Source organism: Dendroctonus ponderosae, unplaced genomic scaffold (genome assembly GCF_020466585.1).
Source record: "Dendroctonus ponderosae isolate FM_Combo_2020 unplaced genomic scaffold, Dpon_F_20191213v2 Dpon_F_20191213_7, whole genome shotgun sequence".
In the NCBI taxonomy this organism is placed as follows: Eukaryota; Metazoa; Arthropoda; class Insecta; order Coleoptera; family Curculionidae; genus Dendroctonus; species Dendroctonus ponderosae.
The window spans coordinates 12,969,056-12,987,372 of record NW_026018916.1 but is presented as its reverse complement, the minus strand read 5'-3'; the positions used below and the strand labels follow the sequence as shown (position 1 = coordinate 12,987,372).

Genomic DNA, 18,317 nt, shown 5'->3' with positions numbered 1-18,317 from the left:
AGTCCCTAAACTTTAAGTTATGACCAATAGTTGTTGATAAATCTACGTGATTAATTAAATAAGCATGTCGGTTACTTTTTAATGAAAATATTTTAATAGTAGTTTTCGATGCAAAGGCGAAAAGTGTCGTTTTTCGAACGACGACGGCTTATATGCATATTATTTATTCGAATATATAAGCTTAATATTTTTTATTCGAATATAGAACATAACACAAATAAAAGCCGTCAACTTCATATTTCAAATTTGATGTCAATGTCATTTTTGAAATTGTCATGTCTTGACTTCTGTAATTTTTCGAAAGCTTACTTTTGTAAGCATCTACAAGTGAAACAATGAGTGTTGATTCTTCTGAGTGAAATTCAAGTGCTGCTGTCACGGTATAGTGTTTGTATAAGATGCATATTTTGCATAAAATTTGTGCTTTTGAAAAAAATCGGGTTTTGTTTGTGGCAAGATCGGAGACCGCCGAAAAATAGACCATTTGAAAGACTTTGAGACTGAACTTATAACAAAGTTGTAATTTACAAATTGTAAGAAAACTTTAAATTATGATTAATAGTTCTTAAATAATAAATAAACTTACGTAATTCATTAAAAAAGCCTGTAGGTTACTTTTTAATGAAAAACTTTAAAAATATTATGACAGTGACACGTTCAATTTGTCATATTTACTTTAGGTTAGCGAACCTCGAAATTTGTACTGGCTTGAATAAAGATATTATTAATATTGTATTATAGGTTAAACGTATTCCACAATGAACATCACGTCACTACCCGAGAACCTGAATTTAATATCTAAATAAAAAAGTTATCCTAGCATTTTTTTTTATGAAAAGAAAATCATTCGAAACCGAACTCATCATAAATTGTAATCCATTTTATTCCTTGTGTATTTTATGTGATCAGTATAATTATTAAGTTTTCAGCTGAACATAAAACCATGAAATTGAAACGTTAAATACCTAACTAAAATAAATAATAAAACTATTAAATAAAATTAATATTAATATATAGTTAAATACCTAAAATACAAAGAACATTGCCTATTATAAATGTGAAAATAATAGCATCTACATAAACATGCCTAGCTGGTAGAATAAAGATAATTTTCCAAAACAAAATTTTAATACTAACATTTTACTAACTATATACTAACTAATTTTAAGTCTATATTTTAATACAAAACAGTGGCTATTTGTTTCTAAACAAATCCAAAACTGTGCAAACTAGTGCAACATAACTCGGATATCCCAATTTCCACTTCAAGCACTGGTTACTATAAAATGGAATTATCTTCCAACGAAAACGTTCCGTAATTTTTATTCACTGCGGAGTTTTAAGCCGCCCGTAACTTGAAGATACTTCAGCAGCTATAACGAAAGAGAAAATATATGAGGACACCGTTACTTGCGTCCCAATGCGGATCTCGAACGAACGATTACATCTGAAGAATGTAGGCATTAAAATGCTTGCAAAGTACCTTAACTAACGGATTTTTATTTATAAAATCCACAATCGTAATAAGTAATAACAGTTTTGTCTGAATTGGAAAAAAATACATTAACAATAGCAAAAGGATTCGAATTATATGTACAATGTGTCTACGGAACAGCTTCAGGTTCATTCCAATACTAAGAAAAGTTGCAACTTTATTACTATTAGTTGAGTGTTTTAGTTATGTTTTGTATTGCTGCGCGATAAATAAAAATCTCCATGAACGATACTGTTGCAAATTTTAATTTTTCAGGTATTAAGTAAATAAACTATTGTTAGCGAATGCTATGTCGTACAAAAAAAGACAACTTAAAAAACGTCATTTTTTCTTCTAAACTGATTGCTTAATTTAAATTTGCCAATTAGAGATTGTTTTTATGAAAAAACAGTCGAATGCTAATTGTTTTTTCACATAGTTTTTAAAACGCAAATTTACATTATTTTGCGGATCTGTTGATTTCCAAACTTTCTGCTAAGAACAATGAAAAGCTTTCCGTATCAGCAGCGCCGTCATGAGCTGAAGAAAGAGGCAAGTGATTTTGAGATGCGCTAACCTACCCGAAACTAGCGATCTCCAAACCTGCACTTTATAATGTTAATGTATTTACATCGTTGTAATTGCAATTTATAAATTATAACTTTCTGAAAAGTTCAGTCTTAAGGTGGTTTTAATGTCATATTTTTCTGCGTTGGCCGATGTTGGCACACGCAAAAGACGGTTCTTTTAAATAGCGTGAATATCAGGCATAAGTTGATCCTAACATTTGCGGCATCTCTAACTGCTGGTGGTGTACAGTAAAATATTTATCACTCATTCTTTTACTTGTATTTGCGACTTTAAAAATCCAAACACCCACTGGCGGATAAATTATAACTACACTTTAACTATTAAAATTTGACATTTATTTTTATTATATGTCATTTCATGTCATTATGTTCTGCTTTGAAGTACGCTTTTGAAACATTACAAACGTCAAAACGTGACATTTGAAAGATGGCATTGACATGAAATTTAAAATAAGAAATCGACGCATTTTATTTTTGGCTATTCTTCTTTATTATAACTCACTATTGGCCTTATGACAGTTTTTCGAATAAAAAATAGTGTTCGATACGAGAATGAAAATCCGTTTTTCGAACGACAACGCGTTTACGATGCTCACTTGTGAATGTTGTTGAATGATATTTTTCGCCCTTGTATCGAAAACTAGCTGCTAATTTGATACAAAGCAAAAAATAATATATTACGCTTCAAGAGACGAAAGTCGAAGTTCCGCCACTGCTTGAAGTTGACGCCCGAGGCGAATCCGTTTTACCGTCGCGTACCGTATACTAGTTTTCTTGGCCCTCGGGGGAAACTAGCCGTGAAAAGTATAAGGTTTTGAAAAAAAACTGCTTTGAAAATGTTGTCAAAACAGTCAGCTAACAGTCAAGCTGTCAGCGTGCGTGGCGAAAGTTATTATTTTCCACACTGAATGAAGAAAATTTGTAATGGGAAAAAGTCTTGCTTTTGCCATTTAAAATAGTGGCCAAAGTACGTACTTTCCACCCGGGGATCAAAAAAAATTATTTTTGACGGCGATTGACCGAGCCGCATTGGAGGGTGCAAATCCATCAAGATTTCGGAAAAATAATTCTCGCCTTCCTATCAAATATTATTTTCCATTCAATTTAAGTTTTGACGATTTTTTTACATTTGTAGTTTTAAGAATATTGTCGCTTTGAATAATCATAACACATGATTCCTAAATAATCCAGTAAAATAAATGAAAGGCATACTCTTGCTAACGCAATGAAGAGTGAAATGCTGTACGGAAAAGTATAAGAAAATAAAATAAAAATACATTAAAAGTACTTTCTACAGTTTTTGATTGATTCGAATAAAACAGTGTCATTAGTGTTCGTTTGACTAGCTTAACTAATTAGAGCTACGGTTTAAAATTTTATTCAGTCAATTCTTTAAACAATTATAATAATCTTGCAAAACGTATCTGTTACATTTCTAGGAATAATTTTTATTTCTCATTGCTAGAAGTACTGTTTTGATTTTTCACCAATCGAGATACCGACTCACTCCTGCGGTCACTCGAAACACCGATAAATCAGTTAACCTGGCACCACAATATTTATTGAAAGGATGCTCTGCCGGTATTACAACGATATTATTTATGCATAGAGTTGTATGTGTTCAGCAGATGTTCAAATTATTAGCGAGAACGCCAGACTTGAAACAAAGCCGATTACCTACACCCTTTCGAAACGTGTGACCTGGAGATATAACTGTTCGTTGCCGTATTTTAAATGATGTAACGATACTTAAACAGTTTTTTGAAATCTGGGGATAATTTTGAAGTCATGATTCGCTTATTTAAATATTTTCCACCCTCTTTAAACTCTGAAAGCAGTTTGTTGATTTTCTTTTCACCTGTTGAATCGGCAAGTAAAAATTTGATAAAATTGGCACTCGGCGAATTTTTTTCGATTAGTTTTTATTAGAAAACTAGATGATTTTTGTTAATTATAAAATATCTATAGTAGCAATATCAAAACATACATTTGAGTCTGTAACTCCAAACAAGTGCCTGTGTTATCACCTTATTATACACTCTTCTCGAGCAGCTTCTCGTATTCGGTTAATTAATTCCTGCTCAATTTCTTCTTATCTTTTCTTTCTTCAAATCTTACATAAGTGGTAGGAATGTAGCCGGTATTTAGTTGGTGCCTATGAAAGTATCAGTTGTGCAATGTTGTTATTAACAATATAAATACACATCGTCCAATACGCTTGTTAATAAAACATATAATATTTATTATATAAGTCTATACTGTTGCAGGTCGGCTAATTACAACAACGCCACAGGAGACTGTGAACTGTCCAGTATGGACCGTCTCACTCTAGCTGGAAGCAGTTCATTCGTGACTGCTGAGGGATATGATTACATGGAAAACAACTGTATCGAAGAACCGACCAAATTATGTGAATTTAAGAAATTAAATGGAAGAATTTTGAAAACCGTAATTTACTCTAACTTCAATTAGAAACCAAGTGATTACAGAAATTTAATTTTAGGTTGACTCTGTATATCAAGATGTTGGGTCCGTAGACGAATGCAGAGAATTGTGCCTTAGCTCTCCTTACAGATGCCATTCTTACGACTATGGCGACACTGGTGAAATGGTATGCAGACTTAGCCATCATTCCAGAGCTACTTTATCAGACATTCAGGTAAGTTTCAATGGTAGAAATGGTAGAAAGTAAACCTACAAGAACCACAATGATTGGAAATATTCTAAGCATAAAGTTGATCTGTTAGAGTGTGATAACCGTAATACTAGTAGGTTAAAGTGTTAAATTATTTCATTGTGATTTTCTACTAAAATTACTCATAAATTAAGTGTTTCATTACCACAAATAAAGAAAGGGAGTGAAAAGATGAAGCAGAGAAAATATTAGGTACTTAACCCTCTTTTCCTGGACAAACCACGAATTTCTGAGCATTCCCGTGACAATATCTATATATCATTGAGACTTGATTTAGGAACCGTATCTCGAAGTGCCAGAGGCAGCAACATACGAACTCAGCTCCTGCTACAATGTCAGTATCGACTGTAGATCCGGGGACATGGTGGCCCGGATTCAAACCAGCAAACTTTTCGATGGAAAAATTTACGCTAAGGGGAGTCCAAACTCTTGTGTACGCGACGTTAACAACAGTTTGGAGTTCGAGCTGAGCATGGCTTATGATAACTTGGAATGTAATGTACGGAAAAACGGCCTTGGAAGGTTAGAAATCGAGCAATAGGACGCAAGGTTCAGGTTGAGTTAAAAAATATTACTTTTAGGTATGTGAACGACGTTGTCATCCAACATCACGACAAGATTGTGACCAGCAGCGATCTAGGCTTAGCTGTTACATGCCAATACGACCTGACCAACAAAAGTGTTACAAATGAGGTTGACCTGGGAGTCCAAGGAGACATCAATAATGGTAAGCGAAAAAACGAAACTACTTATATTGATTGCTATCCTGAAAGAGAATCGTGTTATGGGGGGTAATTGCACATATACTGCAAAATTACCGATAATTTCGTCCAAAAATTGCATGAGCTTATTTTTAAATTGTGAAACGAATGAAGTTTGCTGCAAAATTAGCTGTTTATTTTAATGCACGAGTGTAATTTTGATGAATATTTCCAGAGTAAACAAAGTAAATGAGGTTTCATTGTATAACTTATATTTATTAAATATGATTTGAATAACCTAGGAATGTCAAGATGACATTTGATATCTACTTCAACAGGAAAAGACACCTGTCAACTGTTTTTCGTAATTAATGCAATAGGGTGTTTTCACTTTTTTTAATGTAGATATAGAGAAAGTAGTTATGGCAAACATTACACTGATATAATTTTTTTTAACCGCCGAATTCGTATCGTCGGTTGCCTATCCCGATTATGACGTAGCAGGTCATATCAACAAAGTGTCTCGTGTTTATTTCGTTGTTTTCCAAGCTTTGTTTTATTATTTAAGTTATTGTGACTATCAATATTTTATTGATTATTATTATCTTGCATAATGGAAAATAGTTACATGTATGGATCACAAAATAAGTGGTGTGTATGTCACGATTATTGTCATAACATTTTATATACAGGGTGGGATAACCAAAAGGTCGCACCCCTATTTATGACTCCTGGTAGTTTTAGAAAAAATCGATCGAACACGCTAACTTAAATTTGTATGATTGATTATACAGGGTGTTTCATAAACAAGATACTACGTCACACTTTTGATTTGAAAAAAGAAAACCTATCGTGTTTTGAACGCAGTTTTGAAAGTCTTGTCCATACAGTTCTAGGTGGAGTGTGATATGGTATGGATGAAATTTTCCCCACTTGCTGGTCGAGAACGACCTCTCCTAAAAGTCCTACCGCCAGATTTTCGTTTATTGCAGTGCATTTTCGTCTTATCGTTTCTTTTTTCTTAAACTACCAGCTGTGCGACCTCTGGTTGCTAATCTTTTAAACGCCATGTGGGATTTTGGATTGTTAAGAAATCTTTGCGGCCACAATAGCGCAGCTTCTCTGTAATTATTTCTACACTCTCCCAAAATTAACTACATGTCAACTTCCATATTACAATTCTCTTCCATGTTTAATTACAATAACTTGAGGAAAAGGGCGTTAAAACGTCAAAATTATGTCAATTAACGAGCGCAGTTTTCGGGTTGCCATGGATATAAAAGACAGACAATTTGAAAATCAGATGAGTAAACCATGCAAAAATTTGTACACATATGTAGTAGTAGCATGTTTTCATGTAGAATCAAAAATATATAATTCCATTCTTTCCCTTCCTTTCAAAGAGGGCGCGACAGTAGAGTAATAAACATATGTTAAAACATGTCCCCTACCTATCTATTACTTTCCAAAATTTTTATAAATATATTGCAAATCGTTTCTGAGATATAGCCTTGTATCACTTTAAAAAACTCATCCTGAATAATACCTTAATAAGTCAATTAATGTATTTCTTAACCTAATTTTTTTTTCTTCTTAAATTTACAAGATAAGTACTGAACCTATTTTTGTTTTAGTCGCAACGCATGACATTATCGTTGATTCACCGAACGTGGCTATGCGAATCACTGACAGAAATGGCGAAGACATGATGCAATCTGCGGAAGTGGGTGATCCTCTGGCTCTTAAATTCGAAATCTTGGACAGAAACAGCCCCTACGAAATATTCGTCCGTGAATTAGTAGCCATGGATGGAGTTGATTCCAGCGAAATTGTTCTTATCGACTCAGACGGTTGCCCCACAGACCATTTCATCATGGGGCCGATTTACAAAAGTGCCCAATCAGGAAAGGTACGTAAAATACAAATTATCAAGAATATCGTCACTGCTAAAGTATAAACGTTGCTGCTATTCTCAAAGTGTACTTTGGGGTGTATGAAAAATATAACCCAACTTTCCTATTTTAAATGTAAACCCGTATTTTTTATTTGGGTCTGTAGCATATGAGTGAATGACCACTACAAGCATAAAAAATGTCACTGATTGACAAGACTGTCAAAAATTGACATAAAAAATTTCAAAATAGTACGTCACGGTACAAGAGGCGATAGTTCCGCCACTGTTTGAAGTTGACTCGAAGAATTGTCAAGTCATGCACGTATGCCATTTTTCTTGATCCTCAGTGGAAACTAGCCGAGTCAACTATAAGGTTTTGAAAAAGACACTAGAGTCTATGTACCAACTACTACTCTTCAGCCTACAGTGTTGCCAAGTTTGCACTACGCATGTCAAAAATTGAAAATGCGCTGGGATACGCACGCATAGGAACGTCTTATGTGTTACGGTCTCTCTTGGTTTGAATCAATGTCTGGTTATTTAAGGTGAACGTTCTTTTTAGTCAATGTATATACTTTCCTGACAGTGTTTCAATTCCAAATCAAAATCCATTCCTGGGTTTCAGTCATTTATTGTCTCTATTTATCAATTAAAATATGTTTCGGTGTATTTTTTCACCATCATCAGTTTTTATGTGTAGGGTTGTTGCTGCTTTAAGCCTTGGCATACATTTGGAGTATTAATTTTGTCCATTTTGGACACAAAGCCAAAGCTAGCTTTGCTTTGTGTCCAAAACGCGGAAACGCGTGTTTTCCGTGTGTTATTGTTATCGTTTGTGAAGTTGACATTAATTTTAGAAGTTAGTTTGTTCCTGTTCCGTAGTTAAAGTTGTACCGAGTGGAATAAAAGTTGTAAGTTGAAGAAAGAATTTGATACTCGGCCATCCACGGTACATTTGGTGTCAGAAGTGGGATTTACCAGAATCCAAGTTGAATTTTGATGGAAACAAGAAGTAAATCAAAGAAGGAAGACCCTGCAATGGAGAACCCCAGTTTGATTGCACTGCTCATGCAGATGAAAGACGAAATGAAAGACAACAACAGAGAGATGCTATCCAGCATTTCATCCGAAATGGACGAAAAAATGTCCGCCACTGCTTGAAGTTGACGCCCGAGGCGAATCCGTTTTACCGTCGCGTACCGTATACTAGTTTTCTTGGCCCTCGGGGGAAACTAGCCGTGAAAAGTATAAGGTTTTGAAAAAAAACTGCTTTGAAAATGTTGTCTAACTATATACTAACTAATTTTAAGTCTATATTTTAATACAAAACAGTGGCTATTTGTTTCTAAACAAATCCAAAACTGTGCAAACTAGTGCAACATAACTCGGATATCCCAATTTCCACTTCAAGCACTGGTTACTATAAAATGGAATTATCTTCCAACGAAAACGTTCCGTAATTTTTATTCACTGCGGAGTTTTAAGCCGCCCGTAACTTGAAGATACTTCAGCAGCTATAACGAAAGAGAAAATATATGAGGACACCGTTACTTGCGTCCCAATGCGGATCTCGAACGAACGATTACATCTGAAGAATGTAGGCATTAAAATGCTTGCAAAGTACCTTAACTAACGGATTTTTATTTATAAAATCCACAATCGTAATAAGTAATAACAGTTTTGTCTGAATTGGAAAAAAATACATTAACAATAGCAAAAGGATTCGAATTATATGTACAATGTGTCTACGGAACAGCTTCAGGTTCATTCCAATACTAAGAAAAGTTGCAACTTTATTACTATTAGTTGAGTGTTTTAGTTATGTTTTGTATTGCTGCGCGATAAATAAAAATCTCCATGAACGATACTGTTGCAAATTTTAATTTTTCAGGTATTAAGTAAATAAACTATTGTTAGCGAATGCTATGTCGTACAAAAAAAGACAACTTAAAAAACGTCATTTTTTCTTCTAAACTGATTGCTTAATTTAAATTTGCCAATTAGAGATTGTTTTTATGAAAAAACAGTCGAATGCTAATTGTTTTTTCACATAGTTTTTAAAACGCAAATTTACATTATTTTGCGGATCTGTTGATTTCCAAACTTTCTGCTAAGAACAATGAAAAGCTTTCCGTATCAGCAGCGCCGTCATGAGCTGAAGAAAGAGGCAAGTGATTTTGAGATGCGCTAACCTACCCGAAACTAGCGATCTCCAAACCTGCACTTTATAATGTTAATGTATTTACATCGTTGTAATTGCAATTTATAAATTATAACTTTCTGAAAAGTTCAGTCTTAAGGTGGTTTTAATGTCATATTTTTCTGCGTTGGCCGATGTTGGCACACGCAAAAGACGGTTCTTTTAAATAGCGTGAATATCAGGCATAAGTTGATCCTAACATTTGCGGCATCTCTAACTGCTGGTGGTGTACAGTAAAATATTTATCACTCATTCTTTTACTTGTATTTGCGACTTTAAAAATCCAAACACCCACTGGCGGATAAATTATAACTACACTTTAACTATTAAAATTTGACATTTATTTTTATTATATGTCATTTCATGTCATTATGTTCTGCTTTGAAGTACGCTTTTGAAACATTACAAACGTCAAAACGTGACATTTGAAAGATGGCATTGACATGAAATTTAAAATAAGAAATCGACGCATTTTATTTTTGGCTATTCTTCTTTATTATAACTCACTATTGGCCTTATGACAGTTTTTCGAATAAAAAATAGTGTTCGATACGAGAATGAAAATCCGTTTTTCGAACGACAACGCGTTTACGATGCTCACTTGTGAATGTTGTTGAATGATATTTTTCGCCCTTGTATCGAAAACTAGCTGCTAATTTGATACAAAGCAAAAAATAATATATTACGCTTCAAGAGACGAAAGTCGAAGTTCCGCCACTGCTTGAAGTTGACGCCCGAGGCGAATCCGTTTTACCGTCGCGTACCGTATACTAGTTTTCTTGGCCCTCGGGGGAAACTAGCCGTGAAAAGTATAAGGTTTTGAAAAAAAACTGCTTTGAAAATGTTGTCAAAACAGTCAGCTAACAGTCAAGCTGTCAGCGTGCGTGGCGAAAGTTATTATTTTCCACACTGAATGAAGAAAATTTGTAATGGGAAAAAGTCTTGCTTTTGCCATTTAAAATAGTGGCCAAAGTACGTACTTTCCACCCGGGGATCAAAAAAAATTATTTTTGACGGCGATTGACCGAGCCGCATTGGAGGGTGCAAATCCATCAAGATTTCGGAAAAATAATTCTCGCCTTCCTATCAAATATTATTTTCCATTCAATTTAAGTTTTGACGATTTTTTTACATTTGTAGTTTTAAGAATATTGTCGCTTTGAATAATCATAACACATGATTCCTAAATAATCCAGTAAAATAAATGAAAGGCATACTCTTGCTAACGCAATGAAGAGTGAAATGCTGTACGGAAAAGTATAAGAAAATAAAATAAAAATACATTAAAAGTACTTTCTACAGTTTTTGATTGATTCGAATAAAACAGTGTCATTAGTGTTCGTTTGACTAGCTTAACTAATTAGAGCTACGGTTTAAAATTTTATTCAGTCAATTCTTTAAACAATTATAATAATCTTGCAAAACGTATCTGTTACATTTCTAGGAATAATTTTTATTTCTCATTGCTAGAAGTACTGTTTTGATTTTTCACCAATCGAGATACCGACTCACTCCTGCGGTCACTCGAAACACCGATAAATCAGTTAACCTGGCACCACAATATTTATTGAAAGGATGCTCTGCCGGTATTACAACGATATTATTTATGCATAGAGTTGTATGTGTTCAGCAGATGTTCAAATTATTAGCGAGAACGCCAGACTTGAAACAAAGCCGATTACCTACACCCTTTCGAAACGTGTGACCTGGAGATATAACTGTTCGTTGCCGTATTTTAAATGATGTAACGATACTTAAACAGTTTTTTGAAATCTGGGGATAATTTTGAAGTCATGATTCGCTTATTTAAATATTTTCCACCCTCTTTAAACTCTGAAAGCAGTTTGTTGATTTTCTTTTCACCTGTTGAATCGGCAAGTAAAAATTTGATAAAATTGGCACTCGGCGAATTTTTTTCGATTAGTTTTTATTAGAAAACTAGATGATTTTTGTTAATTATAAAATATCTATAGTAGCAATATCAAAACATACATTTGAGTCTGTAACTCCAAACAAGTGCCTGTGTTATCACCTTATTATACACTCTTCTCGAGCAGCTTCTCGTATTCGGTTAATTAATTCCTGCTCAATTTCTTCTTATCTTTTCTTTCTTCAAATCTTACATAAGTGGTAGGAATGTAGCCGGTATTTAGTTGGTGCCTATGAAAGTATCAGTTGTGCAATGTTGTTATTAACAATATAAATACACATCGTCCAATACGCTTGTTAATAAAACATATAATATTTATTATATAAGTCTATACTGTTGCAGGTCGGCTAATTACAACAACGCCACAGGAGACTGTGAACTGTCCAGTATGGACCGTCTCACTCTAGCTGGAAGCAGTTCATTCGTGACTGCTGAGGGATATGATTACATGGAAAACAACTGTATCGAAGAACCGACCAAATTATGTGAATTTAAGAAATTAAATGGAAGAATTTTGAAAACCGTAATTTACTCTAACTTCAATTAGAAACCAAGTGATTACAGAAATTTAATTTTAGGTTGACTCTGTATATCAAGATGTTGGGTCCGTAGACGAATGCAGAGAATTGTGCCTTAGCTCTCCTTACAGATGCCATTCTTACGACTATGGCGACACTGGTGAAATGGTATGCAGACTTAGCCATCATTCCAGAGCTACTTTATCAGACATTCAGGTAAGTTTCAATGGTAGAAATGGTAGAAAGTAAACCTACAAGAACCACAATGATTGGAAATATTCTAAGCATAAAGTTGATCTGTTAGAGTGTGATAACCGTAATACTAGTAGGTTAAAGTGTTAAATTATTTCATTGTGATTTTCTACTAAAATTACTCATAAATTAAGTGTTTCATTACCACAAATAAAGAAAGGGAGTGAAAAGATGAAGCAGAGAAAATATTAGGTACTTAACCCTCTTTTCCTGGACAAACCACGAATTTCTGAGCATTCCCGTGACAATATCTATATATCATTGAGACTTGATTTAGGAACCGTATCTCGAAGTGCCAGAGGCAGCAACATACGAACTCAGCTCCTGCTACAATGTCAGTATCGACTGTAGATCCGGGGACATGGTGGCCCGGATTCAAACCAGCAAACTTTTCGATGGAAAAATTTACGCTAAGGGGAGTCCAAACTCTTGTGTACGCGACGTTAACAACAGTTTGGAGTTCGAGCTGAGCATGGCTTATGATAACTTGGAATGTAATGTACGGAAAAACGGCCTTGGAAGGTTAGAAATCGAGCAATAGGACGCAAGGTTCAGGTTGAGTTAAAAAATATTACTTTTAGGTATGTGAACGACGTTGTCATCCAACATCACGACAAGATTGTGACCAGCAGCGATCTAGGCTTAGCTGTTACATGCCAATACGACCTGACCAACAAAAGTGTTACAAATGAGGTTGACCTGGGAGTCCAAGGAGACATCAATAATGGTAAGCGAAAAAACGAAACTACTTATATTGATTGCTATCCTGAAAGAGAATCGTGTTATGGGGGGTAATTGCACATATACTGCAAAATTACCGATAATTTCGTCCAAAAATTGCATGAGCTTATTTTTAAATTGTGAAACGAATGAAGTTTGCTGCAAAATTAGCTGTTTATTTTAATGCACGAGTGTAATTTTGATGAATATTTCCAGAGTAAACAAAGTAAATGAGGTTTCATTGTATAACTTATATTTATTAAATATGATTTGAATAACCTAGGAATGTCAAGATGACATTTGATATCTACTTCAACAGGAAAAGACACCTGTCAACTGTTTTTCGTAATTAATGCAATAGGGTGTTTTCACTTTTTTTAATGTAGATATAGAGAAAGTAGTTATGGCAAACATTACACTGATATAATTTTTTTTAACCGCCGAATTCGTATCGTCGGTTGCCTATCCCGATTATGACGTAGCAGGTCATATCAACAAAGTGTCTCGTGTTTATTTCGTTGTTTTCCAAGCTTTGTTTTATTATTTAAGTTATTGTGACTATCAATATTTTATTGATTATTATTATCTTGCATAATGGAAAATAGTTACATGTATGGATCACAAAATAAGTGGTGTGTATGTCACGATTATTGTCATAACATTTTATATACAGGGTGGGATAACCAAAAGGTCGCACCCCTATTTATGACTCCTGGTAGTTTTAGAAAAAATCGATCGAACACGCTAACTTAAATTTGTATGATTGATTATACAGGGTGTTTCATAAACAAGATACTACGTCACACTTTTGATTTGAAAAAAGAAAACCTATCGTGTTTTGAACGCAGTTTTGAAAGTCTTGTCCATACAGTTCTAGGTGGAGTGTGATATGGTATGGATGAAATTTTCCCCACTTGCTGGTCGAGAACGACCTCTCCTAAAAGTCCTACCGCCAGATTTTCGTTTATTGCAGTGCATTTTCGTCTTATCGTTTCTTTTTTCTTAAACTACCAGCTGTGCGACCTCTGGTTGCTAATCTTTTAAACGCCATGTGGGATTTTGGATTGTTAAGAAATCTTTGCGGCCACAATAGCGCAGCTTCTCTGTAATTATTTCTACACTCTCCCAAAATTAACTACATGTCAACTTCCATATTACAATTCTCTTCCATGTTTAATTACAATAACTTGAGGAAAAGGGCGTTAAAACGTCAAAATTATGTCAATTAACGAGCGCAGTTTTCGGGTTGCCATGGATATAAAAGACAGACAATTTGAAAATCAGATGAGTAAACCATGCAAAAATTTGTACACATATGTAGTAGTAGCATGTTTTCATGTAGAATCAAAAATATATAATTCCATTCTTTCCCTTCCTTTCAAAGAGGGCGCGACAGTAGAGTAATAAACATATGTTAAAACATGTCCCCTACCTATCTATTACTTTCCAAAATTTTTATAAATATATTGCAAATCGTTTCTGAGATATAGCCTTGTATCACTTTAAAAAACTCATCCTGAATAATACCTTAATAAGTCAATTAATGTATTTCTTAACCTAATTTTTTTTTCTTCTTAAATTTACAAGATAAGTACTGAACCTATTTTTGTTTTAGTCGCAACGCATGACATTATCGTTGATTCACCGAACGTGGCTATGCGAATCACTGACAGAAATGGCGAAGACATGATGCAATCTGCGGAAGTGGGTGATCCTCTGGCTCTTAAATTCGAAATCTTGGACAGAAACAGCCCCTACGAAATATTCGTCCGTGAATTAGTAGCCATGGATGGAGTTGATTCCAGCGAAATTGTTCTTATCGACTCAGACGGTTGCCCCACAGACCATTTCATCATGGGGCCGATTTACAAAAGTGCCCAATCAGGAAAGGTACGTAAAATACAAATTATCAAGAATATCGTCACTGCTAAAGTATAAACGTTGCTGCTATTCTCAAAGTGTACTTTGGGGTGTATGAAAAATATAACCCAACTTTCCTATTTTAAATGTAAACCCGTATTTTTTATTTGGGTCTGTAGCATATGAGTGAATGACCACTACAAGCATAAAAAATGTCACTGATTGACAAGACTGTCAAAAATTGACATAAAAAATTTCAAAATAGTACGTCACGGTACAAGAGGCGATAGTTCCGCCACTGTTTGAAGTTGACTCGAAGAATTGTCAAGTCATGCACGTATGCCATTTTTCTTGATCCTCAGTGGAAACTAGCCGAGTCAACTATAAGGTTTTGAAAAAGACACTAGAGTCTATGTACCAACTACTACTCTTCAGCCTACGGTGTTGCCAAGTTTGCACTACGCATGTCAAAAATTGTATGTGCTGGGATACGCACGCATAGGAACGTCTTATGTGTTACGGTCTCTCTTGGTTTGAATCAATGTTTGGTTATTTAAGGTGAACGTTCTTATTAGTCATTGTATATACTTTCCTGACAGTGTTTCAATTCCAAATCAAAATCTATTCCTGGGTTTCAGTCATTTATTGTCTCTATTTATTAATTAAAATATGTTTCGGTGTATTTTTTCACCATCATCAGTTTTTATGTGTAGCGTTGTTGCTGCTTTAAGCCTTGGCATACATTTGGAGTATTAATTTTGTCCATTTTGGACACAAAGCCAAAGCTAGCTTTGTTTTTTTTGTTTAATAATATTATATTGTTGGAGTTGCCATGTCATGAACAGTAAAGCTGGTATTTGGAAGCACCCATTATTTTGATCCAGGCATTATAAAATGTTTCACTAAGATCGCTCATAAAAATTTTACAAGAAATAACCCCAACTATTTGCTTTATTGTCTGAAAAAAACATTCATTTACGATTGTGTCTTTTCTATTGGTAAACATTATGGCAATAGGAAAGTGCGGTGCAACAGGCTTACGGCTATTTTCAGGTTATGTGAAACGCTCGCGCGCAATCTGATTGGTTTGGTGCAATAATTCCGGCCGCTTTCTAGACGCTTGTGCTGAAGAGTAGTAGTTGGCACCTAGACTCTAGTGAAAAAGACGGCTTTGAAAATGTTGTCAATCAGTCAGCTGACAGTCAGTGACAAACAATCAGGCTGTCAGCGTGCGTGGTGAAAGTTACTACTTTTCACATGGGATTATGTCAATCGTCCCGTCAAGCCAACCAACTCACTAACCAAATTAAAAGGCAAATTTTGGAAAGAAGGAAATAAATAATGAGAAATTCTACTGATGCGTTTGCACTCACGCACTTTTAACTGAAAATGGCACTCGTAATCTCTCTCAACTAACATGCATTCGCAATAATAAAAGGTCAATGTTTTCAGGCTTTACTATCGCACTTCGATGCATTCAAATTTCCTTCGTCGGATATGGTACAATTCAGAGCACTTGTCACCCCTTGTATGCCATCATGTGAGCCAGTGCAATGCGATCAAGACGACTCTGAGGGACAACTTCGCTCAGTAATCTCATACGGAAGACGCAGGAGGAGGAGGTCCACAGACCAATCGCAGCAAGACCTTTTGCTGCAGCAAACTATCCAAATCACCGACAAATTCGGATTCCAAAAGGATGGCAATAAAACTGCGTTGAAAGAATCCGTTTACATTAGCGATGATTTTAATACTGGTTTATGTGTTAATTTGCCCGCCCTCATGGTGGCAACGATCATTTTCTTAGCAACTCAGATAGCTATTATAGCAGTCTGGACCTTCATATGTCAGAGAAGGAAAGTAAGCGACAAGCTATGCCAAGATACAATTAGTATTCCGTCGCAACTTAGTGCCAGTCGCACGGACAGTCTGTGCAAACTCTATGAAAACGGCTACTCACACTCACGTAGATTCTAAGCCTCTTCTCAAGCTCCTGTTTGTGTATAGATTTAATGACGCGCCAATTGTCTTACCTGCGACTGGAACCACATCAGCCAATTCTTGCTTAATTTCTTGGACAATTTCAACGAATTGTTAGTTTTGAAGCTGCTTTGATACACAAATGGTTTGCTATTAAAATACATTCGGAGCACAACTGGCCTCGCCCCGGTTGAATAGAATCAATACATTAATGACTAATTGTATTCAATTGTTTTCTCGGAATTATTATTCTAATAAAAACGGAACTTGAATGGTCCGTTAGCCAATACTCAGAAAGTGCATATCTTCGCCTGTTCACTGCATATTTTGTAATAGACAATACGTGTGATCAGCTTGCGCGATGGACTTCCGTTTGAATGTTGAACAAGCTTGAATTTATGGCGCTTTAACCCGCAATATCTACAAGTCTGAAGTCTCGACGCGACCGATTAAATATATATTAAAATTAGCTCTTAGTTAAATAACTACTTTTAAGTAATCGATTTTCTTAATAAAATACTCAACCGCTTTCCAATGGTATAGGACCTATGATGCAATATTTAAAATATGAAACAATTGTGGGTTAAAAATTATCGAGAATATATTAAACTGGCGGTTTAAAATTAACTAGCCCCAAAATTTCCTAGAAGCAAAATGTTGCAAATCTCGATACTTTAACCCAGATTGGCGTTATTTAAGCAAACATTTAAACAGAATATGCCATATAAGCGAGCGCAGCTTTTCAGCAAATTCTGCTTAAATAAAAACATAGTTTATAGTCAAAGTACAGAGAACAGAGCAGGATGTCGAATCCACGAGGAATAAAGGACGATCGAGTGAGATTGAATGTGTGACTGGTGTGTGTATATTTAAAATGTTAATTTATGGTAGCTTGTCCTTTAAGCCAAGTGGATTGCTGGATAGGCAGGGAGGTAACACTACCATAATTTTGTGCAAACAAATCTCTGACCTTAAATCGACGTCCAAGGTTATCAAAAATACCATAACAATTACTAAGTAATATAACTGTAGGCAATTTTTTTAAGCGGACAGTAATTTTAAGTCAGCTTTTCTGCTAAAATATTTCGAAATATTTTTATAATCAAATTCAATCCAAACATATAATTAATATAATCACTTAAAAACAGATGTGCGCTTGTCATTTCCCTTTTTCCTTTCAACACGCGTTAACCGTTTATAGTCGAAAGGTGTAGGTACTGCAGTTTCTTTAGGTGGGTACTTCCGAATTTTTAGTTTTTTCTTTCTAACCTTAAAAACACTTTTCTGGATTCTGGAACAAAATTCTGGATGGTCCATAAGGTAAGCCAAAAAAAACACCTGCTAATCGCGTTTTAGATATCAACAGTTCATAATTCCACATGCAAAATTGTCGCTAAGTTGCATGACAACTGCAACAAGTTAACTGTTTTTGGCAAAGGTTTGAGGATCTTTTCTAACCTCACCAATAGGATGTTTTAACTTTTTTTAATGTTGATATATAGA

At 34.9% G+C, this 18,317-nt stretch overlaps 2 protein-coding genes across 10 annotated transcripts in view; one reads left to right on the top strand and one right to left on the bottom strand.

Moving 5' to 3' along the window:
• LOC109542360 overlaps positions 1 to 17,952 on the top strand; it is a 177,167-nt gene extending 159,215 nt beyond the window's left edge. For 6 of the 8 annotated variants that reach the window (XM_048668355.1, XM_019911558.2, XM_019911559.2 and 3 more), the window contains 5 exons: positions 4,332 to 4,512; positions 4,568 to 4,723; positions 5,037 to 5,281; positions 5,341 to 5,486; positions 7,095 to 7,432. In XM_048668355.1, the coding sequence (XP_048524312.1) occupies positions 4,332 to 4,512; positions 4,568 to 4,723; positions 5,037 to 5,281; positions 5,341 to 5,486; positions 7,095 to 7,417 (1,051 nt within the window). In that variant the 3' untranslated portion in view covers positions 7,418 to 7,432. Of the gene's footprint in view, positions 1 to 4,331; positions 4,513 to 4,567; positions 4,724 to 5,036; positions 5,282 to 5,340; positions 5,487 to 7,094; positions 7,433 to 11,827; positions 12,008 to 12,062; positions 12,219 to 12,531; positions 12,777 to 12,835; positions 12,982 to 14,589; positions 14,865 to 16,286 lie in introns of those variants that run through there. The other 2 variants (XM_019911561.2, XM_048668358.1) reach the window with 2 other exon arrangements.
• Positions 1 to 18,317, bottom strand: part of LOC109542356 (autophagy-related protein 16-1) — a 609,070-nt gene that overhangs the window by 538,245 nt on the left and 52,508 nt on the right. The window lies entirely within an intron of this gene.